Raw genomic sequence first — 21,030 nt, 5'->3', positions numbered from 1 at the left:
ATTTTAACATTATCTCAATTAATTCTTGAAACAGATGAGTTCTGCAGATAGTAGATCTCTCAGTGAAATTATTCTCTATAATAGATTATAGAGAATAAGCAGATAGTTAAGACTTCTTAAGTATAATAAAGTGAGATTTAATCTGTGAGATAATCACAGACTATATATAGTTATATAGTCAGATATTCTGTTCTGATTAAAAATATTACATATTTATACTGACATTCTTATCAGAATTAATCTGTTTATTATTAAGAATATCATCTGTTTCAGATTATCTTACTGTGAGTAGAATCTCTTTCTTTTATATAAAGTAATTTACAGAGTTAGTAAGTATAGTAGACTTCTTTATAAATCTTACTTAATCTCTGAATTCATTAAGAATCTTTATTAATACAGATATTCTACTCTTCTATTAAAGATAGTTTATTAAATTTATACTAAGCTCTTCATTTTTATCTCTGTCTGTCTTTATTCACTCAACTTTATACTGAAGTCTTGTAATTTCTAGTCTTATATAAGTCTTCTCACTTATAGAGTTATTGTTATTCTGATCACTTAAGTCTCTTATATTATCTGACATCTCACTGATATCTTTAACTGAGTTTTTATATTTATTGTTAAACTTATCAGACTATTCTTTCATAATTGTGTCATTCAGCTCAAACATCTCAGAAGCTGTCTTTCAATTCATTATTAATATTAGTAGTGATCTGTGATCTTGCATTTACTGCTCTAACATTTTCTCATTTCTCTGTCTTAGAGATATGTATTCTTTTATTAAGTCAGATATCTTTCTGAATCTTAGATTAATTATAAGTTCAATCACTTATAAAAAACATCTAGTGTAAGAAATCCCGCTTCTTGCGGATTCTTTACCCCTATTCCTATCTCTCACGTAATCAATAGGGCTAGCGGCCCTTGGCTACACATCACTATATAGACTGGAGTTCGCGAATACTATTCACAACTCAGCTTGAATACTATTATATATTTGATCTCTACATTCTATCTTTCTAACATGAATACTTCTAGTAGTTAACAGTATATATCACACCAAGCTGCAAACACCTGAATAATCACCTGTGAGCACTTATTCTTACATTTCAAGCTCAGTCAGTCAGCAACTGCCTGTTATGACTGAAAGAACTAGAAACTCACATGCTTTCACCCCTGCAAACCCTACTGCAGGCACTCAGAAGCAGTCATCTGAACTATGAATAATTTCTGTGAAAGAAGTCTCAGAGAACTCATCAATCACTCATGAGACATCATTCTCTGCATCTCAGACAGGGAAACTCTCTGAACTCATGAATGAATTAATCTCAGTGAAGAACATTCTTGAGCATCTCTCACAGAATCAAGCTATTTTTCTATAAGAAATACTTACTGTCTGTAAACACTCTTGAACTGAGTCTCTAGACATAATCTTCAGAGACATCTATGAACTGAAAAGAAACTTTCTTAAGCTGCAATCACTTAAGATCATCTATTAAACTACAATCTATAAAAGCTTTTACAAGTTTGCATTTGAAATTGACTTACAAGCCTGACTGTGTGATATGAAAGATGAAGAAGCTGTCACCTATACAATGACAGGCCTCTATTACACTGAAGTCAAGAACTGACTGAATTATCTAGAGAATAATCATGAGAGATTCTGATGATCTGTTCTCAAGATCTATCTAAAGAATAAGTTAAGAGACTTCACAAGCTGAACAGAGAACACCTGGGCTGTAATTATCAATATTAGAAAAAGAGATGAGAAATCTGATGAAGACTACTTGTGATACTTCATGGAATTGTGGCGCAAATTAGAGTCTGTGGAAACAGAGCTCTGAAACAAGACCTGAATAATGATATTCATGAAGAGACTGAATAAAGACATGCAGAACAAGCTCATTGAGCAAGACTCTAAGCTCTTGACTCTGAAGAAACTGATGACTCTCATTCATCACTTACAAATCACTGTGAGAGTCACAGATCTGCAGAGAGTGAATCACTGATCAGCCTTGTAAGAATCAGAACAACAGAGAACAGATTTACTGAGAAAAGATGACAAGATACAGAGAGATTCACATCTGACTGCTGAGCAGAGAGAAAGAGCTTCATAAGCTTCTATGAATAGAGTGTATAACAGAGAGACTAAGAAAAAGAGACTCTGCTTCATCTATTCTAAATCAGAACATCTCTGTGCAAACTGTCTGAATAAATCAAAATAGAAATTAGAGAAGTCACAGACAGAGTCAGCAACAGTCTTCTTAAGAGTCTTGAAGCTGACATCTGAATCTGTTACTCTCTCAATGAAAATGCTTACTTACAGAGAGAGATCACACTGCAGTACTGCTGTCTTATAAGTATGAAAAGCATTGATGAACTCAGAATTCCAGGTCACTGTGATGTCTCTAAAGCTCACAGAGTGAATGAGCTGAAAGATGAAGACTGAGAACCTGCTCTTACAACAAGCAGAATGTGAGAACTCAGATCTGAGAGCTGAGAGACTTGTAAGAGTCATCTTTGAATTACAAGATCTCTCTGAAATCTGAAGAAGATTTGCAGAAACTGTGATTATTATGAACATCACAGATAACATATATTTGAGACTTGTATGACTTTAAAGACACAATCCACACATAGCTGTCTGCAAGTCAGGTTTATACTTTTAATCAGTGTTGACAGACTCACTTATGAAGATAGAAGCAGTTGATACTATAGAGTTAGTTAGAGAAGACAAGCTCATCTATATAATGACTTTGTAAGTGTCTGAGAATCTCACAGTCATGAAAACTGAGCTTCAGATATCAGAGAAATACTGAGATCTTGCAGAGATATTCAGCTCAGCTAAGGCAGCTGAGCTTTCTTCTCACTGTAAGAAGAATCTAGTAATAGATTTGATAGAAGAGCAGAAACTCTTCTGAGAATCAATCTATAAGCTCTTTCATTATGAGACAGAGGCCTTGCAAATCTATGTAAAGAAGAATCTGAAGAATGACTTCATCTGATCTTCACAGGCCTCTGTGAGAGCCTCTGTGATATTCATGAAGAAGAAGAATAAAGATCTCAGATTATGTGTAGATTACTGTGATCTGAACTTCAAGATAACAAAGAGCTGTTACTCTCTGTCTCTGATTGAGAATGTGATCAACTGTCTTATGAGAGCTGTCATATTCACACAACTGAATGTAATCAATACATATGCATAGCTGTGAATACAGTCTGAAGATGAATAAAAGACTGTCTTTAGAACTGCACTGAGATTGTTTAAATATTTAGTGATGTCTTTTGATCTGACTAATACCTCTGCAGCATTTCAGTCTTTCATTAATAAAACACTTTATACATATCTGAATATCTTTATGATAATATATCTGAATGATGTAATGATGTACTTTATGAAGAAGAAAGAACACACTGAGCATGTATGAAGTATGTTGAAGGTCTTAGATGAGACAGAACTGTATATTAAGCTCACAAAGTGCAACTTCAGTGCTCACTGAATTAATTTCCTAGAATATGTAATACTTATGAATGATATTCAGATGAAACCTTTGCAGATTGAGACTATTCTATTATGACTAAAGTTAACTAGTATTCATGAGATTCAGATCTTTCTGAGCTTTGTGAATTTCTATAGATGATTTATCTTTGTGTTTATAAGAATCTTCTTGACTCTTACACATATGCTGAAGAGTGAAAATAAGAAGAAGTTATTCTGTAAACAGAGAATGAAAAGGTTGTTAAGAAGAAAGAACTGTGAGAACTTTCTTATCTCAGAAGCTTACAGAGTCTTTGCAAGATTGAAACAGGTATTCACAGACACAGTGATGCTGTTTTACTTTGATCTCTTGCTCTTAATCAGATTGAAGACAGATGTCTTCTTCTTTATAATTTCAGAAATAGTCTCACAACTACAGTCAAATAAGAACTGAGTTTCAGTGACCTTTTTCTTGTGAAAGATACAACCTGCAGAGATTAACTATAATATTCATAATCAGAAGCTTATTATTATTATTATTATTATTCTTCAATTATAGATGTATGCAGTCAGAGACTATGACATCTACCTGAGAACTTTAGTTCTCAGGGTTTTTTCTATGTCTGTAAAGTTAACTATTGTACATTCATCAATTTCAGATATGCAAAATCAGAAAATTCCAGCCCAGAATACAAAAACTGTTTACAAATTGCAGTGTTTTAACATCTTTTGATACTTTGAAACCATTTGACAATATCATGACAAAAGAAAAGAGAGAAAGAACACAGTCTCAAAGATAGACACATTAAATAGATAGATAGAAAGAAATTGAAAGAAAAAGATACAGAAAAAGAAAAAGTAAAGAGAGACTATAACAAAACAAATTCTTAAAAGAGAGTGTATAGCTGTTTTAACAGACTATATCTGATTGATTTCCTCCTCTTCATATTCAGATAATTCTGAATTTAGCCATTTTCTTGTAGCTGCTTGAGTTTCTGATAGAAAGTCTATTAAGTATTTAATTCCTGTCTCAGTTGAGAATAAGAATCTCATATTTAATTGATTTAGATCATACTTCTCTTTCAATCTGACTCTGAGACTATTGTATAATACACAGTGCATTATAATATGCTCAGGATTCTCATTTGTATTGCAGAATGAGCATTCTATTGAGTCAAATCTATCATCAAATCTTTGTATATAAGATTTGAAATAGCCATGTCCTAGTTTCAGCTGTATTATAGATGAGAATATTTTCTTTTTACATTTAATTGAACAAGATTTCCACTTGGGTTTTGTTTCAAATCTTAAATAATGTATACTCTTCTTTTGTTTCTGCCAGCTTTCATTTCACTTGTCTAAACAAGATTCTTTTATTTTTCTCTTTATAAAAGACCAGGACATAATTTTTTGAATAGATCTGCTTAATTCTGCACCCTTTTTTGCAGCTGAATCAGCCAATTCATTGTCATGAATATTCATATGAGCAGGAACCCAGTGCAGATGAATTCTCAGCTTTGATATTCTTCTCTCTTGAATTTTTAAAACAGAGTTTAAGATCAGTTCAAGATTCATTTGATTATTATGAATCTGACTATTTCTAAGTCTTTTTAAAGCAGCTTGACTATCAGAGAATATTCATGTCTCTTTCAAACAATTTCCTCTTTTATGAGATTTTATTTCAATGAGTTTGAAAGCTTTCACTATTGCAAATAGTTCAGCATCAAAGACTTCACATTCAGAGCCTAGATTCCAGAAATCTGAGATAAAATTAATATTATCTTCAGTATAAGCAATGCCTGCATCTAATCTATTCAAGTTCTTATTTTTTAAGTCATCTGAATAAATCAGAATAGAGTCTTTTATATTGATTGTAGAAATTCTCTTCAAATGCTGTTCATATTCTTTCTCTTTTGATAGTTCACTTATTTGTAAGTCTATAAGAGATTCAAGCTTTTTTCTTCAGAGAGATAACTTCTCATGATCAACTTTTTCAACATTTAAAGAAGAAAATTGATTTTTAATCAGAGAGCATAGTCTGTACAGTTGAGAAGGCATTTTCTTTGAAGAATTATTTTCATTCCAATCAAGAAATCTATTCCAATCCAGTTCATTTCCAGAGTTAATTGATGGAAATGAAGAAGAGACTCTTTCTCTGATTATATGATTTGAGCTCATCTTTACAACTCTCAGAGCATAGTTCATACAGGCCTTTTCAAATCTAATAGTAGAAGAAGGAATTGAAGCTTCAATTTCCATTGCTTTAATAGAAGATGATTTAAATGCTTCCAGAATTCTTCTCAAGGCTCTGTTTTGCAGACTTTGAAAGAGTTCAGTGAAATTCTCTTGATTATTTCATCAAACTTGAACTTCATAATCAGCTACTGATGTAATACAGGCTATATATAACTGTCTCATAGCCTGGAAGGATAGACCCCTCTCTGTATTTGATAGTCTGATTATGTTGTTCAATAGTCTTTCTGCCTTGACAGTTCTTTGTTGAATGTGATATTTAAAATTCAACTTGAAGTTTAACCATACTTCTAATCATTTGACATTTACACTGGGTTTAATCTCTCTATTTAAAAGAGTTAGAGATAGTTCTTTCTCATTGAATCTAGGAAAGAAATGAATTAACTCAGTTTTATCCATATTAAATTGAATTTGATTGATATCTGCTCTAACAAAGATTTCCTTTGCAGCTTCTTCAATTACTTTCAAATTCTCTTTGATAGTTTTTGAGCTGTAGACAAGACCAATATCATTCACATAACTCAGAGATCGCACTATTCTCATATTTCTATTTTTGAATAGATATACAGTGTATATTGCAAATAAAAGAGGTGAGATTGGAGACCCCTGTGATACTTCTATTTTTATCTCAGTCTTGTCTTATTTCATTCCATCAAAGAAGAGTTGTATAATTCTTTTAGATATAAAACAGTTAACTCATTTTATTAGGGAAAGTGGCAGTTTTAATATCTTCAATGTCTGAATTAACTTTGACTTTGAAACATGATCAAATGCTTCTTTTATATCAATAAAAACTGCAGTTGAGACCAGACTCTCATGCTTTGCTATTTGAATATCATGAACAACTGAGAGAACAGTGTTAATTGCAGAACACTGTTTTCTATCTCTCATTTGTTCACTGAATAAAAGAGAATTATCTATAGAGCTTATAAAAGATAGTTGAGTAGCTATTATCTTTTCTAAAACCTTTTCTAAACAGTTCAATAGAGATATTACTCTATATGACTTAGGAATTGAAGTTTTTCTATTAGGTTTTGCAAGAATCACTCCAGTGGCTTCTCTTCAGCATTCAGAATGATATTCATTTTTCAAGAGATTGAAAAAGAGCTCAAAATATTCATTCTTTAAGTAGGAATATGTATTTTGAATAATCAAGTGATTAATTGAATCAGGACCTGCAGCAGTTTTAACAGAACTTGAGAAGATAGCTGACTCTAATTCATCTTGTGTAAGATCAGGTCATTCCCAGTCATTTTCATCAATGTAGTTGAGAAGTGATATATTCTCTTCCTCTGAATCTGAATCTGAATCTGGTGAGTTCTGAAAGAGAATTCTCATGAAAGCTTGACATTTTTCCTCAAAAGAGTTTGCTGTATATGATTCATTCTGAAACTCATATTCTAGAGCTGGAAGTTTTGCTACACTTCTTGTTTTAGTATAGTTAAAAGCTTTAAAAACTTTCTTTCCTTGTGCTTCTTCAAGAAATTTATTCCAGCAGTCTGTTTTAGCTCTTTTAATATCTGAAAAATATTCATTTCTGACAGTTTTAAACTCTTCATCAGATATTACATCATTCTTTTAATCTCTTCTAGCAGTAGCTAATTCTTTTCTTTTAGATGAGATATTCTCATTTCATCAAGGTTTTGAATACTCAGAAGATTTTCTTTTTGAAATATTATCTCTAACACTTGTTAGAATGATAGATGTAATAAGCTTCACTCTATTCTCAAGCATTTTATTTGAGATATCTTGATCAGAATTTCAATATAGCTCATTCTGTCTTTCAGATTTTAACAGTTTTATGCTTTCTTCAACTGCTTTTCAATCAGCTTTTTCAAAGTTATACTGATTAGAGAGAAGAGGATTTTCACTCATTTGTTTTTCACTCAGTTCAATATCAAATTGAATAATCTCATGACCTGATTCTGATGTCTCATTTGAATCAATAAACCAGTTTACAAGTCTTCTTTTCATTAGATTTTGTGATATGAATGTTAGATCTATAATAGACTTCTGTTTCATGCCTTTTCTAAAGAATGTTTGTTGATCAGACTTATTAACCAAATCTATTGAATGCTCAAAGATTCATTCAACTAGATTATCAGCTCTCACTGCTCTCTTGCATTCTGAATTTCATCAGGGATGATGTGCATTGAAATCTCCTGCAATTATAGAGTTTCTTGATGAAGTTATGTTCAGAAATTCTCTATCAATTGTTCAGATATTGTTATTTTCCTTCAATGACTTTTCATTATAGATATTTATGAGCTGTATAGTATCAAACTCATTTTCTTTATCTATAATATCACCCACCAGAATATCAGGGTCAGACATGATATCAAATCTTAGATTAAATTGATATCTTGATCTCTTTCTTTCATAGATCACTACTCTTGACTTTATCTCAGACTTTTGAGGTAAAAAGCAGTAGTAGCTTGAATGAGAAATGACATATCTTTGCTCAGCATCAAAATTCGGCTCCTGAAGCAGTATAAAATCAACTTTTTGTTCAAATGCAATTTGAAGACAAGAATAAATGCAATTTGAGTTTCTATTCACATTATTTTGAATAAATGTGATTTTTGAAGAGTTTTTAAACTTTTTTTGTTGTTTTTGTTGTATATTCATACTAAAAGAGAGTAGAGAAGAATCTAATCACTATCATCAGATAGTAGATTATAACTGTTCTGAAAAGTAGAAATCTCAACTGCTTGCATTATATCTAGTTTATCATCAGAGTCATTTCTCAATTCTCTAATCTTAACAGAAGTTTGAGAATTCAAATTCTGTTTACATTTTGCTGAAGAATTGGAGTTTGAAGACTTAGATAATTGAGAGTTTCTTCTTTTTGAGCTTGCAGTTATAAGTTTACTGGCTTGACTCTTCTCTTCAGTTCTAGATTGACTTTGAGCTTCATCTTTTCTTCAGTTCTTTTGAGTTCTAGGAGCAAACATACATTCTTTTGAGCTAGATGCATGTTTTTCTTTGCAATTAGAGCACTTAAGCAGAGTATGTTGACAAATTTCACCTCTTTTTGAGCATGTTTCACATTTATGCTCACTAGTTTTATGATCTCTGGCACAGAATGCACATTTTAAGTCTCTAAAACATGAGATTGCAAAGTGTTTATATCTTTGACAGTTTGAACACTGTGTTTGAGCTTTGAGATTCATTCTTGAGTCTTTGTATTCATGAACTCTCATTTTCAAATCTGCTACTCTTACTTCAGAGATCTTTGACTATTCAAGTGTTTTTATATATACTAGAACAGAGGCATTTCTCCTGCTTTGTCTGAACTCAATTGAATTTAGCTATACAGGCTTCTTTCTCAGTTGAATGGAGTTGTATTCTTTCAATTCATTTTTGAGAAGTAGCATTTCTTCTTCACAGTCAAAAATTTCAACTGAAATATCATGAAGAATGAATTTGTCTCACTTTTCATCTCTTTCAGATAGAATTATTGTGTTTAGCAATGATTCTACTGCTGACTTTCAGAGATTCTCATTCTGAATAAGGAATTCAGCACTGAATTCAGGCATTGTAGTCAGAATAATAGAGTTTTCAAAGAATGATGACTCAATTGAAGCTATAACTGGTTTTTGAACTTCAATATCAGTCATCAACTGAGAAAAGAACTGCTGATTAATTTCATTTCTGATTCTGAAAATGAGATTTGAGTTTAGCTTGTTTCTTTGCAGAATGTCCTGGTTTGAGACTTTGAGAATGAGTCTTCTATTTCTAGAGATTTGGAAGTTTTTCTCTTTTTGCATTTTCTTTTTCACTTTTCTATGAATAGAGACATGAGCAGTATTCTTCTCAGTTTTCTCAGGATTTTGAGCAGGTTTTGAGACAGCAGGTTTAGAGACAGCAGATTCAGCTGCTTGAGCATATGTTTTCTTCTGATTCAAAGAAGAAGAAGAAGTAGAAAGAAAGGAAGAAGAAGAGTAAGATGAAGAGTCAGTGATTGTACTAGGAATTTTCAAGGTTTTTTGAACTGTGTTTGAGATTTCAAGTTTGAACTTGATCACCTCCTGTAGTTGTCTGGCCTGAGTATGAAGAATTAACAGAACTTCTTCATTCATCTCACTCAGACACTGCTTTTCAAGAATCTTGCTTGCTTTTTCAAGTTCCTGTATTTCAAGAACTTGTTGTTTCTCTATTTCTTCTTTCTTTCTTCTCTTCAGAATTTCAATCTCAGAAATAGCATTTGAGAAAGCATCTTTTTCTACATCAACTGAGTGTATTTTTGAACTCATTGTTTTCACTCAATGAAAAGTTGATCAGACTGTTTCAATTGAGATATTTCTAAGTCTGTTTTCAATTGAAAAGTTGATCAGACTGTTTCAAAAGAAGAATAAAAGACTTTTGTGTATAAAACACCTGATTTTTTTCACACTAGTTCAGTAACTAGGTTAGATTTTTAAAGAGAATCTAATAAACTAAAATTGATTTTTAAGATAAATCAATAAAATCTTTATAATCTCTTTCTTGGGATACAGTGAGGAAAAGTATGATATCAATTGATAATAAATCAGATGATATGACAGTTTTTGAGAGAAAAACTGACAAAAAATAAATCAATTTTTTGCAGAGAAATTGATTAAAACTATTCAATTTTATTCTAAATCATTCAATTCTCCTCACACAACAAGTGTGCAACTCAAATCAGTTAATAAAGAGTGTAAAAAAGAATTAAGTATTAATGAAAGCTCTTCAGCCACTGAAAAAGTAATTCTTACTTAAAAGAATATGAAATTATGACAGAAAACAACTCTGTTTTTAATTCTTTGTAAGAATATTGTGTAAAACTCAGAGAAAAACACCTTACTTTTTCAAGAGAAGTAAAAAACTATTTCTAAGATCTTTTTTTTTTTGCATTAACTGCTGTAGAAGAATGAGATAGAAACTGCTAAGATATGCACTACTGTATACCTTCTATCAAGACTTTCTCTCTTCAGAGTCTTGATATTATAGAGAATATAAGTCTGTTTCTATATGATAATATAAATATTGTCAGCAGGATGTAGAGGAACTGGTTATTTATATCTCAAAATAGAAGACTTTGTCAATGATTATATCAATATAGAGTTAATTCTCAAATTCAATAGAAACCTAGTGTTGCTGTTCTCAATCCCTTGCAGAATCTATTGAATATTGAGGTATTAAAACTAGATTTAATATATCTCACTGTGCAGGGATCAAAGGCTCAGTCAGATCTTGGGGTATACTGATTTTATAGTTGTTGGTGTGCTGTTGACTCGTTGTCCACTGATTATGTATTGAATACTGTTGCCGAGGTATCTTTTTGTATCGTTCTGCTGGGGATGGGCCAGATTGAGAGGGGTAGTACAGGGGTGAGACTTGGTGTTGAAGTCTAGATACACTGGCGGCGGACCGTGGAGGTTGCACTTCAGAAGAGTCTGTTGATTATGTGCTTGATATTATCGCCGAGGTATCTTTTTGTATTTTTCTGCCGGGGATGGGCCAGATTGGGAAGGGCGGTACGAGGGTGAGACTTGGCGTTGGTGTTTTGGAACATCAAAGATGGACAGGGTTTTCGCGGAGGTCGCTCCTCGGATATCTCCACAACTACAGGTCGGGGGTCTTCCAAAATCGAGAAGATTGGTGCATATGGCTAGGTCACTTCACCTTACAATTTGTATGGCACTCTGGCCCGGGGTTGTGGTGTGGTAGGGGAGAACGGGGGATAATCCCACACAGGAGCTTCGAACAACGTCCGGTTCACGTTTGGCTGGATAACTCCACCACCACACGGGGTATGCGGTCGGCGATGGGGTCAAAATGCTCGTATGATCGAGGGCTTTTCGATGGATCTATCGGCGGGTTCTTATTCGAAAAATCGAGCGAGTTCGTGGTGGAGCGGTATAATCAGAAGCTTCTTATAATAGTGAAATTCTTTCATCACTGATGTTACTACTTCAAGAGTCTTGCAACAGTGATTACTATTAGAACTGATTATAACAGCTTATAATAGTTTACTTCAATCAAGAAACTCTCATAATGGCAGATTCACTGAGCTCAGAGACTGAGTGAGTTCTGATTCAAGATAGAACATATCAAGAAAACTAAGAACTCAGTGAATGAATCCTCTCACAGATCAGACTATGTTAAGAAGGCCAGAATGACAGATACAGAGAGACTAGAGAAGACAGAAAAGCTTTGCAGAATACTTGAACTGAGTGTTGTTAGACTGGCCGGCGGGACCATGAATTTCACATTTGGTCCCATTTGGTCTGGTCCCATACATTTCTTGGCATGAGTCCCACCAGGACCAAGCCTCAAAAAAATCTGAAAATGGACCATTTCTGAGAGAAATGGTGTGAAAAATGACCAGATTTAATTCAAGAACAGTGAAATGGGAGTAATTTTCCAGGATAAACTGTGAAAGATGATCATTCTTTCAAAATCAGAATGAGACTGGGACTGAAGATCAAAATCAGTCTCATTCAGTTCATTCAGTGATTGCTTATATAATCAGAATTTGATAATGATTATTGGTAACACTCATGAAACAACTAAATACATTCTTGTGTAAGTTTATTCTTCACTTTCTCATGAAAACTACACTTCTCTGATATACTGTGATCAGAGGTATTAAACTGTCTGATAATTTCATGTTTTACAATCATGAGTTTCTTGATTATTTCTTCTTGTAATTGTCCTCAGTGATAGTGATAAATATCTCAACTTGAGTTGAACTTTCACTTCATTCTTACCTCTGTCAATGGAATTGTCAGAATATCATGCATCATCAGTGCAACAGTTGAATATATACTCTCAACAATTTTTCATAACTCTAGAATTGATTTGATGTGTAAATTTGTTGAATCATCTTGAAGATAGCAGTCAAATTCAGTTTTACAAGCATGTAGTTTTGCCTGATTTTTGATTGCAATCAATGTATGTAAGTTCTGTTTCAAAGTTAGTATTATAGTTCTATATGATATGAAGTGTTATCAAAGATTGTTACTTACTAGGGAATTGTATTCCACTGTCTTCACATCTCAAACATCTGCTCATTCAAATCTCTGATAGTTGGCATTGTAGTAGTCTCAGGCTAATTTGATATATGAGTCTCATTTCTCCTCTGTTCAATCTTGAGAAGTGTAGATATTAACTCAATGAGAGGAATCTAGTAGAGCTGCTACAGCATAGTACTCTGCAAAAGATTGTTCTGTTTTGCTGTAATAATATGCCAGTTTATCCCTTGCAGCAACAATAGCCTGCACTATAGCATTATCCCAGACTGAATTTCTTTTTGAGTGATTCAACTGCTTCTCAAGATGAGTAAATAAACTGTTATACATTCACCAGGCTGACTGCAGCATTGGTGTACAAGTGATTGAGACTGTCTTTGTTATCTTATAAAACTGAAACAGTAAATCAATCACATATTTCAACTGAGTTCACTTCATATCAGAAAGTTTCAATATCTGAATCTTTTCCTGATCAGAGTGTTGCACTCAATGATCAATCACCTGATACAATTGAAGAGTCTGAACAGTTATCTCATATATTGAACTTCACTGTGTTCTAACATTCTGTATCATATTCAGTGATGTGACTGATTTGTTTATTTATTGAATATCATGAAATCATTGTTGTTGTTTAGAAGAGATACAAATCACATTAGCAATGTTTTGAATCTATGATATTTAAATTATTAGTCAATCTATTCAAAATTAACAGTAGTGTTATCAAAAAGCATTACTAAAAAGCAATATCAAAAAGTGTTGTCAAAAAATATTATCTTTTACAAAGTGAATGTAAAAGTTACTTGAGTAATCACTTCTATCTCATTCTCATTTCAAGAATCAGCCATCTCATTATTCTTCATCTTGATGTTAAGATTCTTTATCAGTGTTTGCATCACAAGTTGAACCACATGAGCAATGTAGGGAATATGACCTTGTTTATCATTTCAGGAATGCAAAGTCAATTTTTGCTCCAAGCTCTTTATCATAGTGTAGTTATTCACAGCATTGTCAGTTATAATTGTAAGAAGACTGGGACTAATATCTCAATAGTCATTTTTAATCACAGTCATTAATATCTCTGTCATATAATCCCCAGTATGACTACTGATCAATGATTTAAATTCAATTAATGTCTCTCAATAAGTCCAGTTCTCATCAATGTAATAACATGTAACTCTCATAAATACAAGATTGTTTGTACTAGTTCATGCATTCACTGTGAGAGACACTCTTCAATGATTCTTCAACTCTGATTCTAGATGTTGCATATTGACTTTGTAGTGTGTCTTGAGATTGGACTGAAGACAGGATCAATGTGGAATATGAAGATTTGAATTAAGCATTTGAAGAAGTGTTTGAAATTTGAGGTTTTCAATTGATTGAAGAGAAAGATTCAGAGATATACACATGTGAAGTAATTGTTCACAGAAGTTATCAGGTGAGAGTTGTGGAATCAGAGTACTGATATGAGGTCATTTTCACATGATTTTCTTCAAATTAGAAAGTTAGCATTATCAAAAATCATTACCTGGTAGAGCAACTTACCAGCCCAGTAGTAATTTTCTGATTATTTTCCTTTTGTTGTCTGCATTCTGATGACTTCAGATGTCAGGAAATTCCTTCAGAGCTATGACTAGTTTATGATGAATGTTTCTGAATGAAGTTGCAGTGATTACAGTAAAGAGATGACTCTTCAGTAATCTGCAATGCAACCTGTTGATAATTATTTCATAGTTCATCTCAATGTTTGTGTTGAGTTTTTCATAAATTTCATGGCCTGGAATCAGATGTGAAGAATGAAGTGATTATTCATTATAATTGAAAGAGAGCATTCTGTATTGAATTGTAAACAACATAGACTTTGTGATTCACAGTGATTTCTTGAAGAGTTTGTGAATCTTCAATAGAAGTAAAAGAAGTGAAAGAAGTGGATTCAGAAGACATGATAATAATTTGAGAAAGATGACAATTTATTTTCAATAACTGATCACTGATGTGTGTAAGAAGAATTAATATAAGAGAAAATAATCTTGTTTCTTAGCTTAGTTATAATTTTAGTACTAACTCAGATTGAATATCATTGATGTATAAAAGTAAACAAACAATCTTGATTAATCTCTGTCATATTTCTTGAAATATATTAATATTATGAAAGAGAGTGTTATCAAATTGCATTATCAGATGATATCATTAAAAATATATTAATATTGTGAATATCAATGTTGAAAAAATGTTGATACTTATACATTATAGTGATTTATGAATCATGATAGTTAAATATATATATATATATATATCATTCCTGACTTGATTACAACTTGTACAATAATTTTTAAAAACTCAAAATCAATTTTAATTATTAATAATTAAAAACTTAAACTTACAACTAACTAATATAAAAAGAAAAAAATCTACTTCTTCTCTTTCTCATTCTTCTTATCATTCTTCACAATTCACTTCTTATTCTTCTTCTTCTTCTTCTTCTTCTTCTTCTTCTTCTTCTTATCTGAGATGATAACTATCTCAAAATCTCTCTTCACTGCCTCCTCAGAGAAGGGTTTTCACTGCTCCTCCTCAGTCAGGTCAACCTGCACCTCAAAATCCTGTATTTTCTGGTCTGCTGTCTCAGGTTTCACCCCAGTGATAAGCAGATTGGCATACTCAGAGAGCAGGGCTGCCTCCTCAATGTCCTGGATCATGAAGTGCATTTGAGACCTGAATAAGGCCTCAATCCCCTCCTTCTCTGTCAGCTCCTGCTAATCAATTAGAGAACAGAAGTGTTATCAAAAATTGTTATCTCTCAATAAAAAACTTATCAGTTTTGACTTCTTTATCTTCTGCTTTAATATCTTCTCAATCTTCTTCTACTGCTGTTTATTTACAGTAACACTCTTCTTCTCTCTCTCTCTCTTCATCTTGATCTCAAATCATTCTCAGGACTTCTCCTGATCTTATCACTGCTGTATGAGGCTCTTCACTGTCTTCTTTTTCAATCTCTCACAGGTGATGTTATCTGTATTATTTCTATACTTAGTTCAGTCTAAATCTATCAGAAGTGTTACTTAAAATCATTATCATTCTACTTTCTTACAGAGCCTCTTCAAGGCATTATAACATGTCTTGCAATCTGTCTCTCTGTGCTTGAATGCCTTCTTCTTCTCTCTCTCCAATCTGTGACAGCGCTCACGCGCCTTGGTGATCCGCAGGACCGCAGAATATTTGAAGAGGAATGACATGATTGATTTTAATGAGTGTTGAGAGAGAGGTGAAGGCAGGCAATGATATGATAATAATGATGATGATAATGATGATGATGATGATGATGATGATGATAATGATAATGATGATGATGATGATGATGATGATAATGATGATGATAGTGATGATGATGATGATGAAAGAAAGAGTGCATCAGAATATATTATTGACTTATCAAACATAAAGAGACAAAGAAACTATTAACAGTTTTCAGAGATGTACAGAAACAGCTACAGTGTTGTATAGCAATATTATCTTCATTCAATGCATGCACTATTGATATTCTTTGTATGCATTTATCATATAATCTATATCAGGGATACATGCAGAAAACAGATCTTTATTACTAGAAAGAATGATTGCAGTGATTCTCTGTTTTCATATTATAAAGATAAGTTATTCTCATTTCTTTCTTCTCTCTTTTCTCTTCTTCTTCAATTCATCACTAAGTTCAAGCTGGTATGAAAACTATTAAAACACTCATAGAAATCCTCAAATTGAAGAGTATAAACTAATTAAATTTTAAATGCAGATGAATCAAATTAATTCAATAATACTAATTATTCATTCTCTTCTCAATAAAACAACAGTTGTGTCTTCCCCCCCTCCTCCCTCAAATGAAACATGGCTCATGAAAAGCGAGTACCACACCAGGCCATAATGACCAACACAGCCCCAGCACACAGGGCTGTATACACACAGTGTGTGCTGGACTGGAAGACTGTCTGAGTTGCAAACTGACAGCAGCATCTCAGGGAGAGCTGTGCAGCATGAGAAAGCTGCAACTCTCAGCTACATGCACAGAGAGTGAATCACTGCAGTAAGTGCATGTGCATTGCATGAAAGTAATGCTTTTTAATAATACTCAGTCTCTGATATCATGAAAATAGAGTCTCTCTGTGAGATCTGTTTTTATCAGAAGTCAGGAGATTTTATATTTCCCAAGATCATCTTCACATGCCTTGTCTGTGAAATTGATAAGAGAAATCATTGATTTCAGTGTTCTGCCCTTGATGTCATTCAAGTGGTAGCAGAGTTCACCCTGGCCACACTTTTTGAGTGTATATTTTCTAATTATTCACATTTATACAGATATATACTGATTATTTATTAGGTGATGTTAAGACAATGATTCATTGCGGCCGTGTTATCCTCACTGTAAGAGATACATGATTAGTGATGAATATTGTGAAGACTCTGAGAAGTGGGTATTTTGAGGATGCTGCAGCTCTGCAATCTTGATTTTTTTTGTTTTTATTTTTTGTTTTTTTCTTTTCCTTTTCTTTTTTTTTTTTTAATGTGATTTTTTCTTGTGTTTGTTTTGTTTTTTGTTTTTTGTTTTTTTTTATATTTTATGTTTTTTTCATAATTAAAATTATATGAATTATGATCTGTGTTCAGAAAAGTAATGATATTTGATAATGCTCTCTGTTGAATTTTCAACAAATGAGCACTATGTTATGATATTATATAAGTGAGAAGTGATTTCATAGTCTCATTTAGTGCCATTCTCAATAATGAGATCAGAATGAAAATGTGACTAAGAATTCAAACATATTCTTTATCTGAGACTAGATTTTTATTTGAAAAGTGAATCTGGGACCTTTAATATTTGAAATAATGTGATTTGAAATCAATGTGATGAACACAAACCATGATCAGAAGTAATGCTTTTAGGCAATGTAACAACTGTAAAGTTTGGTCCTGGTTTCAGACACGGTCACACGGTCAGTCTAAGTGTTGTAAAGAGATTGACTGAAGAGTCTCTTAATTTCTTATAAGAGAAGAGAAAAGAGAGAGAAAAGAAGTCTGTACAACTACTCTCTATAACACTGAGAGTTAACACTCTGAGAATCTTCACAAGAATTCTTGAAGAGAGTATCTATAATCTGAAGAGTTTACAGACTTTGAGAAGTACTGTGAAAGACCTGATGCAAGAGAAAACAGAGTATAAGTTTTCACAAGATCTTCTATTCAGATTGTCTGAACTGTAACTGAAGAATGAATATACTCAGTATATTCAAAAACTGCTCACAGCAGGAATCAATCCTGCAGAAATAAAGAATTGAAGAAACTTAAATAATCTCTTATAAAGAGAGAGCTGAATTTATATATCTATGAATAAGTTTCTATATATAGAACTCATTAAAAGATATCATGACTCTTCTCTAGTAAGTTATTTTGCAGACACTAGAACTCATAAGTTGCTTATAAGAAAATACTTCTGACTGAAGATGTAAGAACTTATGAAGAAGATAGTGAATTCTTATACTATTTATCAGAATTTATAAGTAGTGTGATTCAGATTATATGAAGAACTTACTTCTCTACTCATCTCATGAGAATCTTGAGAATAGCTAGAAATAAATACTCTTGTGAGTCTCTCTGAAAGCAAGAACATATATAATACCTGCTTTGACAGTGTGCTGATGATAGTGAATTACTTTATCAAGATAACACACTTTATACTCACTCACAAGAACTTGAAGTCAAAGAATTTGACTTATATCTTTATCTGTAATGTGATCTGATTGTATAAGTTATCTGTAAACATTGTCTCAGATAGAGAATTAATCTTTATAGAAGAGTTCTAATCTAATCTGATAACTATACTGAAGATTTCATAAGATCTAAGCACAGCTTTTCACTAACAGACAGATAATCAGATAGAATATCTAATAAGTATATTGAAACAGTATCTGCAGTGCTTTGTTAATTATAATCAGAATAACTGAGTGCATTGATTACTACTTACAGAGTTTATATATAACAACTCAAAGTATGTCAGCACAGATAAAACTCTCTTTAAGATACTCACTGAGACTCATTCATGAATAATCTTGATAAATCTGTGAGAGTACACTATAGAGTGTAATAATATCTGTGAATAGACTGAGAAAATTCAGAAGATTCAGAAGAAAGTCTGTGAATTCTTGAGAAAGACTCAAGAGTATCAGAAGAGATACTATAACTCTAAGTATATTATAAAGAGTTTTAAGAAAGATAATAGAGTCTGACTGAGTCTAGAAAATATTATTATATAGAGATCTAGTAAGAAGCTGAATCTCTTGCAGATAAAGTCTTATAAGATTATAAAGAAAGTTAGTTTACAGTTCTATAGATTGAAACTGTTATCTGAGTTGTAGATATATAATATTTTTCATGTCTCTTTACTCTGCAAATATAAGAAATTCTTAGAAGAGAACTCTGTGACTTATCACTCTGTTCATGAAGTACTAGAGAGTGAAAGAGAATATCAGATTAAAGAAATTATTAACTCAGAGAAGTGAGATTATAAGCTCTGATTCAAGGTTCAGTGATAAGAGTATTCTGATAAGATAAATAAGTTCACTTAAGAATTATTCAGACAGATAAGATATCTATAGAAGCTGAGATATAACTTTTATACTGTGAATTCTGATAAGTCAGAATGATATAGTCTTCACTAAGAATCTGATTATAATAAAGATATTAACACTGTTATTTATAAACTCTAGTCTATAAGATGATGAGTTTCTACTGAGATGAACAGTCTGCAGTGTATATAAGAGAAGAAGAAATTATATTCTTATTAAAGTTAAAAATAAGAAAATAAATAGAACTGTAAATATAATTTAAAGATTAATAAAGAAAAAATAAAGAAAACTTAAATTCATACTCTTAATATCTGTGATACTTAATTCTCTTATAACTATCAATTTCTCTCTTTAAAGAAGTAGAGAGTATTATATCTGCAGTACAGATAATTATTGCATTTAATATAAAGACTGTCAGAAATGCACAGACTTCAGAGAAACTGAATATCAGAATGTATACAGTTGCAGCAGAGTCTTGAGAGCTGATCATCTACATATGTGATCAGATACTTCTCACAAAGCTGAGTTCACTTTCTCAGTTATGCTGAAGTATTCAGCTCAGAAATAATTGAAATATGAAGAGAAGACTCATCTGTTCAGATTAACTCTCATCACAAATTCATGACATTCACATTGTCTTAATTACCTGGATTTTGCAGGTACTCAGAGACTCATCTCTCATTGATAATGAGATTGCAGAAATGCACTGCAGTGTGAGAATTATTGATAGAAAATCTAGATATATTCATATATGCCTGGTCAGAGATTGTGTGAGCAGAGAGAGAGTGATCATAGACCTGTGAAACTGCAGAAGACACTGATAACACTGAGAGCTTTACAAGAACTGTTAGCTAGAGTCTGTAAGAAATTACTTATAAGAAGACTTACAGTAAAGAGAGAAACTGTGCTGCTTGAAGTCAGGAACTGATCTGAGAAAGAAATGAGATGAGTCACTGACCTGAAGATTGAATATAATGATGAGACTGAGAGAAGTGAAGACACAGTCATGAGCAGTGATGCCCCTGCTTCATCAGCTGATAAAAAGTGATCAGAGAAGTTGTAGAGACACTCACAAGAAGCTCAGCAACAGTCAGATATTATTTATAAAGATATTGAAATTGAAAATTTTTATTCTTAGAAAGTTCTTGAATTAATATACAGACATTGTCAGAAATACTCTCTCTCTATTATCTGAGTAAAAACACTTCATAGATGAATAAGAATATTTACAGTTTATAAGAATGAGAGCTGTTATAAAAAAAGAGAAAAGAAGATGAAGTTCTACAGACAGATCTGAGATATTTATACTACTCTAGAGAGATTTACTTACACTGTAAGTGATCTCATGAAACAGTCAGATCACTTTAGTAAACAAGAGTAATTATGAATTGCAGGCCTGAATCTTTCTATGTGACTATAAAGAGTGATTACAGACTGTGAATATCTTGATTCTACAATTCTACAGAATTAATGAAAGAATGAAAAATTCCTCATAATTCTACAGTGTTAAAGAACAATGATTCATAAGAATAAGTGAAAAATCAACTCATGAATATTTCTCTTTAATAAGAGTGATCTCACAGAGAGTGATTTATCTATGAGATGAATCTGTGTGATAATTATATAAGAATCTCATAGAAATAATTGAGAGTTAACTGAAACTCTTCTATATAAAAGATGTGAGATGAAT

At 32.2% G+C, this 21,030-nt stretch overlaps 2 protein-coding genes across 2 annotated transcripts; one reads left to right on the top strand and one right to left on the bottom strand.

The window, feature by feature from the left end:
• Positions 1-11,207: 11,207 nt before the first annotated feature.
• BDCG_17613 (uncharacterized protein) lies at positions 11,208-11,657 on the top strand (the record flags this gene model as incomplete). Its single annotated transcript, XM_045426711.1, has 1 exon — positions 11,208-11,657. The coding sequence occupies one exon, from the start codon at positions 11,208-11,210 to the stop codon at positions 11,655-11,657; it is 450 nt and encodes a 149-aa protein (XP_045282253.1).
• A 3,630-nt stretch (positions 11,658-15,287) lies between these two features.
• BDCG_07679 (uncharacterized protein) lies at positions 15,288-15,962 on the bottom strand (the record flags this gene model as incomplete). Its single annotated transcript, XM_045423464.1, has 2 exons — positions 15,288-15,482; positions 15,810-15,962. The coding sequence occupies 2 exons, from the start codon at positions 15,960-15,962 to the stop codon at positions 15,288-15,290; spliced, it is 348 nt and encodes a 115-aa protein (XP_045278857.1).
• Positions 15,963-21,030: the final 5,068 nt, after the last annotated feature.

The sequence above is a fragment of the Blastomyces dermatitidis genome (assembly GCF_000003525.1).
Source record: "Blastomyces dermatitidis ER-3 genomic scaffold supercont1.9, whole genome shotgun sequence".
NCBI classification, from domain to species: Eukaryota; Fungi; Ascomycota; class Eurotiomycetes; order Onygenales; family Ajellomycetaceae; genus Blastomyces; species Blastomyces dermatitidis.
The sequence above is the reverse complement of the archived record's forward strand: the minus strand, read 5'-3'. Positions and strand labels throughout refer to the sequence as shown.